We start from the raw sequence: 10,396 nt of genomic DNA, 5'->3' as shown, positions 1-10,396 counted from the left end.
GAATTCTCAAATTTAATCTGCAGATGGAAAACTGTTCCTTTTGTTTACTGCAGCTTGACAAGGCCTTTTTGGTTTTTGCCATTAATATTAAAGACTTCTTTCCTTGATTTAATTTAGATTTTGAAAGTCACTGACTTCTACTACACAAGAAAGTCTGTACTCTCGACTTCTTTCCCACAGGCTGTTGGGCAAAACTCTTCCCATCAATACAATTAAAAGAGTGGAAATGTTTCATTGTTTCCTATAGATTCTCCTGCAGGTTCCACAGGCTGATCCTGCCCTTGGGGCTGACTGCAAAGCTGAGTTTCTTAGACCAGGAGCAAAGAACCCAGCCCTGTATGCTATGGAGTGAGAAAGAATGATGTGCCCCAAAAGCTGACCTGTGGCATCTCGAAGGCTGCACAGAAGGTTGCAGATGAGATTTTTGGTCCCATCTCCAGCCCACTTAGCTTGCACCCCAGCTCTGCCAAGGGGATGCCAGGCCATGCCCTGTTGGCATCCCCATTTCCCCTTACGGCAGCAGGAAAACTCTCCTTTCACATCTCCTGAGTGGAATTTGCTCCCTCCCCAGCTGTCCTGATGCAGGTTCATTTGCAAACTCTCTATAAACTGGATGGTGGAGTGTTTGCCCCTTAAAAAACCTTTATCTTTAAAAAAAAGTATTTTTTGGTTTAAATACTTACAATAGGTCATCTGGTGCAGCACAGGCAGCGGAGTGCCCACCCTGCACAAGAGAGCAGGGACACCACAGGAGCCCATGAGCACAGGCACGCCGAGGGGCTGAGAGCTCAGCTGCACCAGCCCCTGGCACAGGGATTGCTGGCAGCAAAGAGGGGCTCAGCAGGAATCTCCAGAAGCTCAGGTCTAGAGGGGCAGGAGGGGGACAACATATATATGCCTTGACAATATATTTTCAGGTGACTATAGAGTCAGCATTAACTCTCTTCTCAGTGTAACACAGCTTCTAAAATAAGACAATTTCCTCAAAATTACAGTATTAAACACAAAATCTTTTCATAAATACAAATATACACCCACATATACACACTTATAGGAACTTTATGAAGCAACCAAGTGAAATGAAGTGTTTGAAAACTACTTCAACCTACAAGCTCCAGGCAGACTTTTACTGGCTTTACTCAGTTCTATTAACCAGCAGACACTTTTCTATAAAGCGTTCTTCTTTATTTAAGTTAAACAAATTTTCAAGGATGGTTTCCATCTATAAAATGAACAAGTACAAGCTCTGTACAGCAGACTTTTCAAACCAACTGAAAAAAACAGTTTCCAAACTATGTTTTGAAAATCTGCAAAATAAACAGTATCATCATTCTTGTTCTGAAGACGGTAAGAAAAGTTCTCAGGAGACTCCATCACAATTTGCTTCAAGGGCTCTTAATTTATCTTTCAAATGGATGAATTTCTTCAGCATTAAAAACCCCTAAAATCACAGTAAGTAACTTTGGCACACTGTCATGTAAACATAACAAAAGGATACCACTTCTTGTCCATTCTCTCGAAGAAAAGCACACGGCTCCTACATTAAAACCCTATGCACAACATCCATGGGGAATTACTGAAAATATATTCCAACTTTATGAATATTGTAGTCATTAATGACTGAAGCAATGGAATATGGACTTTTTTTTTTTCAATTTATTTTTACTAGAAATTCTGATTCAGAGATAAGAGGCAGGTCAATATTCAGAGTTGCAGCTGCTGATTTCAATTAGTACCACCCTCAATTAGATGAAAGCTATGAATGGAAATACCTCCATGGTTGAAGCTAAGTGGTTGGATTTTTTAACTTCCTTTTAAATTCTTTTTTCCAAAGCCCCAAACAACTGGTTTGCTGCTGAGCTCATATTTCAGCCTTTATTTCCCAAAACATGAAGGCATCTATTGCTATGTTTATAAAATATGTTCTTCAAGTTCTCAGCTAGGTTAAAAGGCTACAGGGAGAGACTAAAAGCTGAAAATAGTTTATCCACTGGCCTTTAAAACAGGCAAGTTTTGGAGAAAGTGGATTGTGGATAAGCAGAGAAAAAGTATTAATTATTTATTTAAAAAGTTAGATGATGATGGATGGGTAAAACTGGATTTGAGGGCCCCATCCAAAAGGTAAGGTACCTGCAGATCATAAATTCAGACACACCAGGTATCTGTGGGCACGGTGAAGCCACTTTGCCCATGAGAGTACCATCTCTACACCTGATGTATAGGTACAGCCAAGGGAAAATAAAAAATCAGGAATCTACTTCCAGGACAAAGAAAGAGGGGAACTGTACCAGCATACTACCGTACAGCAGATGTTTTCATCTCCTTATGATCAACCCTTATATTTTCCCAAGATCCATTTTTCCAAAACCACTTCCTGGCATTCCATGTCTGCACTAATTTTTGTCAATGCTGTCTCACTTATTAATACTTTTTTTACCTTCCTTCTCATTTTAAAAGCTCATTGAAGCATTTGCTTTTAATAAAAAAGTATATAGTCTATGCAAACATAAGAAAGGACAGGTCAAAGTTGGGGTTACCTTTGACAGCATTGTTTATAAAAATGACATCAGCTGGACTGAAGCTGCAAAATGCACAAGTTCTATGGTTAAAAACGCATAGGCTATGCAGGTATCCAGGCTGATTCCCAGAGTCAAGCCTGAATACATTCAAAAGCTACATTTAAAGAAACAAAACGGACGAAAATTCCCAGTAGGTTTATAAATTAAGCAAGTGCAATTCAGAGATATTACATAGCCACTCATCCTTGCTAATTAAAATTCAGATCTTATGCTGTTGTCAGTGGTGTTTCAATTCTAACTTATTTCTAAAACTCAAAAGGGGAGTTTGAGACAATTTTTTCCTCATCAGGGCCCAGAATAAAACTCTGCTGAACCAGTATACCTGCACAAAAGCTCTGTGCAGTTTATATAATTTTGTAACAAAGGAAGAAATATTTTAAAGACAAAGTACAGCAGAAATGATCAACACAAATATAAAGCACAGATTTAACATTATCCAGAGCACAGGTGATGAATTCCCGAGCTGGAGTAAACAATCCAAGCAATCATCTGGGCAGACGCATTGACTTCCTCTGCTATTTTTTTTTTTCTCCTCCTGAGTTTCATGATCTCCAGCAAGGGCGAAGTGTTAAGAAGTAGATCCAGTTTGCAAAGCAAAAGCATCCAGTGTTAGCATGGACATCACACCCAGCAGCATAAAATCCTCACCCTCAGAGTTTCTCTCTCCTAACACTCCAATCCAATTTCTGGTTATACATATGTCAATCACTTTGTTGATAATTATAGGATGATGAAAACTGATACAAATCATTGGGAGCTGACAATATATATACTTTCATATATTTATATTTAGAGTCCATCATAGAAAAGTTCATATTCAAATTACCAAGTACACACAGGAGAAAAAAAAAAACTTCAAAATTACACTTCTGGTTCTGGAAATGATAAACCATGACTTCTATTCCAATGGAGTTTTCAAATAACCTTCTCCTAGTAATTTTTCCCACCCTCCCTCCCACACTGTTCCCCACAGATGTTTCTTCAGATCCTTTTGTTTACAATACGTCAGTTGTTCCTAGAGTTAGTTATCTGCTGTGCAAGTAGTAGCTGAAGACAGAAAGGAACAGCTGAAGTCTGCAGCACAATTCCTTTTTCCTGTGAAGTAATGCTCAGTGACATCTTTGCAGAGCTCCGAGTCCCCTGGATCCCTGGTGTCTGCTTCAGCACTCTGCTTTCAGATAAAGGTGGAATACTGAGGTATATAAGTTCCGTGGAAAGTTTTAAGAAATACATCAGTAAGTCAATCAAAACTTTGCCCAATGTTTTTCAGTTGAAACAGCATTTTGCTTTTAAGTCCTTCTACTGCTGCAGATTGAGTGTAAATTTCCACTGCTGTGACAAAGAAGGATTGCAGATCTCAACGGTGAGACCACCATTTTTGGCATTTCGGCTGTCTAGACAGAGGTTGCTGCCAACGTGCCTCAGTTTAGAATTGCTTTCAATTTGTTCCCATTTCTGGAAGAGAAAATACAGTTATCGACCTGGAAAAGCAGGAAAAGGAAGAATTCTACATCATGTCATTTGAAGTCTTCATAAGCTCCCCTGGTTTGTAACCAGAAATGTGTACAAACTGCAATAATAGGAGCAGTTTAGATGATTCTTGAGTATGAGCATGTAAGTTCTGGCAAGCCTTGCCAAGACAGCTGTTTTTTCTGCTAACTCTCTGCAAGACACAGAATACACCAACACATTTCCCTCTAGTTCAGAACTTCTCAAATACACTGTTCCACCCTGTTACCTGTGTGACACCTTCGATCTGAAGACAAAAATGAGAATCAAAACCCATCCACATACCACTACAATACTGAGCATAGAGAAGCAAGAAGTACATTCACTATACACAACTCTACAGAAATCCATAAATTTGTCAGACACCTTTTAATTCTACAGAAGATAAACAACCTGTGCTGTCAAAAGTTCTTTGTCCAAGATGATGTCAAGGACAGAATAAATCCCAAATACAGGATTTAAAAGAAAAAAAAGGGAGGGGGGGGTGGGGTGGTTTCTCTTGTATGTCTACCATATAATGCCTGTAAACCTCATCAAGAAAATCTTGCTTCCTTAGTTTCCCTCTCTGAAGAGTGGCAAGAAAATTCCTTCCTTCATCAATAAACAGTGTTTCAGTTACCTGTCTGCAAAAACAGAGATAGAGAAGCAAGGAATCTGGCAGATGATCAGAACTAATGAATAAGCAGACAGAAATTATTTGTTTTATGACTAGATCAGAAAAATGGCATGACTTTGCAAATGTGATTTTCCTCAGGCATGGGAAATAGTTACAATACCGCATTGATAAAAATGAATTTAAGGATTTCTGGTGCTGGTATAAACAGGCCACAACTGAAAAGGAGAGCCAAACCACATTCTTCTGAGAAACAGAATGCATAATATTCTAACTTCACTGAGTGAGACCTTTCAAAAAGACATTCTGGAACATACAAACTCTTTCAGAAGACACAAGAAGTAGTTAAGCACTGTTACATATCAATGGGTGAAATCTTTACATAAGTCTCTGTTGGGATAAAGCTTACTCTGCCTTTATGACATCATGAATCCTAGCTTCACACACAGACAACAGTAAAAGTCGAGCCTATAGAAGATATGACAGATCACCAGTGCATTGTTTATTCACCGCCCTTGTTTTCCACACTGTTTGCAGAGTGCAATCATGACATACTAACCTGTCTGCTGTCGTTTTCCCTACAGCCCTGAAGTTTTATTAGTGAACCAGGAGCTCTGTCCACAACAGTAAGGCACAAATCCATGTGTTTCACTGACTTGTCCTTTGTTAAGGCCCATTCCTACAAAAAGGAAGAAACAAAAAATGTACAAAATAGTGTATGTTAACAAGTGCTACCTCTGCATATACAGCACAGGTTAAAATCCTGCAAACAGCTGTGTACGAGCATTAGAACAGTTCATAGTTTCCCACAGGGTAGGAGATGAAAAGTCCTTTTCAAACAGTAATTCGAATTGCTTTGGTGTCCCCGCATCAGCTCAGGGCTGAGCTGGCTGTTTGCTCCCTCTGCTGGCTTGGCACAGCTGCTGCGGGCAGTCACACAGGGCCTCGTGCAAGATATTCCTCCAAATGCTTATTTAGTTAGATATTTGTTTTTGTATGTGTGTGTGTATTTAACTTTTCTCTTTCTTCTCTGTGAAAGGATTTTTACATTTGTAAATAGATGTATAAAAAATTATATACATAAAAACCCTAAAAACTTTGTCTGCACACCACTGGCCACTCTGCCCATACACTCAACAAAGCACATGGACCACAGTGAGGAAACCAGCAGTTCTTAATACAATAAAGACCACCAGAAAGCAATACACAAAAGGGATAGAGAGGATGTTCCTTCCCATCCAAGGCATGATGTACAACAATCTCTGTTAAATGTCTTTAAATATGCCACTCTAAAATAGAGAGCAAAGAGAAGCCGTTCTGTATGTACTGCTGCCCAGCTTGTTTGATCTCAGCATCTTTTCACACAGAGCCTGATCTTGCACTGATGTTCACTCTCTCCATATGCCCCTCTCCTTTCAAGTTCAGTCTCCAGGGTCCACACTGGTCTCCATTTGTCTAACTATACTTTGAGGAAAGAAGGCACTTGATTAAAGCCAGGCTAATGATCCAAATCATACTTATAAACTACTTAAAATGGCATTAGCTTCTCTCAAGCAACTAAAAGAGGATTTAGAGTTGTATAATACAAAACCTTAGACATACAGGGCCAAGACTGTATGTTAAGTAACATTTAAATGTTATTTTGCATGTAATTAGTGTTTCAGAAATAAAATAAATGTATAATTACTGTTAAACTCAGCAGATTTAAAAATTATTAAATCTCTTTGGGAAGAGATGTTCAGAACACTATCTGAATTTTCAACCCAAGAGATTACAAGTAATCACAATCATAGAGGTCCCAAGCCACTGGATGAGTACTATATTCTGCAAGTACCAGAACGATGACAACTGTGGAAAACAAAGCAAAGCCAGGACAAATCTGTGAATCCCTTTATTTGTCTTCCAAACTCTTAAGCTGATAACGTCTCCTTTTACTCTCAGTATGTTAAACTAAGATGACAGTGAAATTACTTGTCTTCTCAGTTCTGTCCAGTTTGTAAGATGTCAACAAGAACCGTTAATATATAATAAAATATTAATAGCCACCTTTTTTAGCCACAACTAAAGGAATTAAGGAATTACAAATGGCCCCAAACTCTTCCCTGATAAGATCTATAGTGAAAACTGACAGTTGAAAATGCTACCAGGGATGTAGTGAAACTTGCATCTAAGAACCCTGTAGTCAGAGCCTTGAAATGATTGCTTTTATACATCTTCACCCTTCTTCAAAAGGCTGTATGTGCCCCAGCCTCAACAGAAATTATGCAAGAAGTTAAAATAAGTCACAGTACAGCTGCTTCATAAAAGCTCCAAGCTCTGTTGCTGAAAACATCTACATTATGCTCCTTCACGTTACAAGACAGTGTATAGATACTTTCCTCCACTGATCAGTAACTATTTCTATAATGGAGATAAGATGGAACAAGTTCCACTACACCAGAGGAGAAGAAAAATTGCAAGCAGTGTATATGCTCAGGGCACAGGCTGGAAATTGGATAGCTTTATGCAAAAATCGAAATATCTGAGAAAAATCTGTGTCAAATCAGAAATAAAAAGTTAGTAGATAAACTAACCTGAAACCTTCCCCTTGAACCTAAGTGCATTTGGTTTTATCTTTAGCTCTTTATCACAACCCTGCATATTTGCATATTCTCAAGAACACCACAAGCACACCTCAGCCCTCTGGAGGTGCACAACTATCACTGAGTTCTACCAACCTGGGGGAGGGGAGAGCAGGAAGGGGGCAGAAATCCCATTTTTACTTAGGTTTTGCATTTTATGTTGTGTTGAACACAAGACAGAGTACAATCTTCAAGTTATAGAAAATTTCCACAGACTATAATATCAGAGTGCCTTTAACTCCCAAAAAAAACTCCTGGTAAGAATAAGGTGCAAAACACGAAGGACAGATCTAAAGATTATGGTTTGTTCCTTGTCCTTCTCCTCCCATGCTGTTATTTCTTTTCAACCCTATATGAGTTCTGCTTGGACATAAAACCTGGTTTTGACCCATTCTGCCTCTTAACCTGTCAGAACATCCTCCCAAATGTATTTGTTCAGAGCAAGTGCATAGTGGCTTGTCAAGTCAGTGCCACAGAAAAAACCACATACTTAGAAATAAGAGGGTCAGCTTCAGGGGAGGGGAGTCTGAAAGAGGAAGATAACTGTGTATCTACAAAGAATACACAACATCAGCAGAAAATTCTAAGATTTGTCCTCCAAGGCACTTGTGACACATCCACCCTTTCTCCCAAAAACCCAACTGTGGTTTCTGAAAAGACGAGGGTACTTTCATAAGGTAATTTAACAAGCCTCCACAGATAAACTCTCGTTATTGACAGGAAAAGCAGGCATTTCTCACATCTTGATTTGAATGAATTGTTATCATACATCTTCCAGGAAATTACTTCATTTTAGGCTTTATCTTATTTTAGGTTTTTCCCCTTCTAATTTATATTAGAGCAAACTTCTGACACTCATTTGAGTGTAGTTTTTAACTGGTCAGCTTTCTATTATATCAGCTGTACTTGACACATTAATATTACATTTAATTTAAAGTCAGGTTTAATCTGACAAGGATTTAGTGACAAAGCAGCACACAAAGCAGTGAGAACCTCTGTGTGTATTTCATTAATGATAACTAAGTCACAACTGCATAAATAGATTCTTTGAAATAATTAATGCTCTCATTTAAAGATCTGACACATTTACAATTAGCTTAGGAGTAGGATTAAAAAGGATTTGTTAAAATACTCCCTTTACTGTGAGTGAACGCTTAGGTACTGCTGTTTTCTAGAAGAGCCAAATGGGGATTTATGACAGATTTTTTTTATACTCCACTATTGCAAACTGTAAATGACTAACAGTGCAGCACAGCAAAGCATTCCTTTATTTTGCTGACCTTAGGACATATGCTTAATGCAACACAAATATATTTGTAAGTAAAAATTGCCCCCCAAAAAATAAAACACACCATTTCATTGAAAAAAAAGCTTTCTATGCAAGTACAAAACCCCTGGGAAGGAAGCTATAGCCTCTAGTGCAAAGGCAAATATTAATAGTGACAAAGGAAGGGGATAACATGATGCTCACTGAATGAATTTCTGGGCTCAGATTCTAATCCTGAAAATGCAAAATTATATTTGAGGGAGAAGCTTTTTAGAGCCTATCTGTAACAATAACTGATGTGCTGGTTTAGCTGCATCTTTCCCTTATCAATACACAGTAACTGCTTGAGTTTAAAACTTTAGCCTCACTTTCCTTGGTTTAAGACTTACTATAGAAAACAAAATGAATGGCATACAGACCTGGTTTCCCCCGGCATTATGACATTCATAAACTCCAACAACACCATCTGCAAAATGGCCCAAAGTGTCAAGGCAATTGGTACCCTGCTGCAAAGCCCCAAAGGCTATATCTTGATGATCAGGTACCCTAAAACAAAACCAAAAATATCTGCTTGATTCAGTTCAGGGTTTGTTTGGGAGGTTTTTCTTTTTTTTTTTTAACTCCCCGTTTATAAAAATACTCAGTATTTTTAAGATGAGAGGTTAAGAATGAGTGATGACTCTCATCTGGAAATCTCAATCATCTTTTGAGGGGAGGCAATTATCTAATCATGAACTGATCAAGCATGAGTAAACTTGCAAGCTTACCACACACAGTACCAGAAGACTTGTACCAGAGAAGGAGGATGAACATGCAAACTTGGCACAAAAATCAAAGATTACTTATCATTTAAAGTGACTCAAAGCTTAATGTTATCAATTAGCTCATCAAATCCTTTTGTCTTTTCAGGCAACTTAGCTTGAGGCAGAAATAGGACACACTACATGTTTCTCAGACTGTTTTTACTGAAATGCTAAAAAGGGGTTAGGAATTTGAAAAAAAAAAATCCAAGTTTTTCTGATATCTATTATCTAATGGTTGCACATAAAGTACACTCCTAGCATGGTAACACCTAGGCAAGTCCATTCAGCAAAGTACATTTATGGGTAGAGCCCATGAGTTCATGTTGAACAGTAAAACAAGAGCATATCAGAGCCTTTAAAAACTTCAGACTATGAGTATCATAATTCAACCCAGCAGAATGAACACATGAGGTATGACAGAACAAGACAGCATTACATATAAGTAATGCTTACAGTAGCACACTTTCCAGGCGAGACATTTTTTCTCACAGATTAAACAAAACCAAATATCCCTGTTACTTTTAAGAGAAAATAAAGGAAAAATTACTTCCTCAGTATCATCCTGGTTTATGAGACTCATTAGTAGGTATGGTTTTTCACATGTTGCACTGGGGTTGTAGTAGCTGGTGCTGCTTTTGCATCTCAAGCCTGTATGTCACTAGCAGTTACTTGGCACCACTGACATGAAGTGGCCCCAGCAAAAAAAAACCTCAAGTATTTTTACACCACTAGACCACCAATATTAGGTTAACAGGTTAGTCAGATCTGACCAACATACTTCTTAATGGATTATTTAACCAAAATCTTTCTATCCTTTCAAAAGGTATTTCTTTTTGAGGATTTCTCATTAGCTAGGATGTGTTCACGTTACAAAAACTGTTATCAGTGTCATCCCTTGCTTTCCCCTTCCCAGAAGTCAGTGATTAGTCAGTGACAAGAAAAAAGGAGACAAGAAAGGAGACTCAGTTCCTCAGAGCCTTAGACATCTACCCTTGTCTGCCAAA

At 38.3% G+C, this 10,396-nt stretch overlaps 1 protein-coding gene across 1 annotated transcript in view; it reads right to left on the bottom strand.

Moving 5' to 3' along the window:
• Positions 1-1,163: 1,163 nt before the first annotated feature.
• GALNT2 (polypeptide N-acetylgalactosaminyltransferase 2) overlaps positions 1,164-10,396 on the bottom strand; it is an 86,207-nt gene continuing 76,974 nt past the window's right edge. Inside the window, exons 14-16 of the mRNA XM_021527143.3 lie at positions 9,009-9,135; positions 5,261-5,380; positions 1,164-4,034 (exon numbers count right to left, since the gene is read on the bottom strand). Coding sequence (XP_021382818.1) covers positions 3,879-4,034; positions 5,261-5,380; positions 9,009-9,135 — 403 coding nt within the window. The 3' untranslated portion in view covers positions 1,164-3,878. The remainder of the gene's footprint in view (positions 4,035-5,260; positions 5,381-9,008; positions 9,136-10,396) is intronic.

The sequence above is a fragment of the Lonchura striata genome, chromosome 3 (genome assembly GCF_050655825.1).
Source record: "Lonchura striata isolate lonStrDom1 chromosome 3, ASM5065582v1, whole genome shotgun sequence".
NCBI lineage: Eukaryota > Metazoa > Chordata > Aves > Passeriformes > Estrildidae > Lonchura > Lonchura striata.
This window is presented reverse-complemented; position numbering and strand designations above follow the sequence as displayed.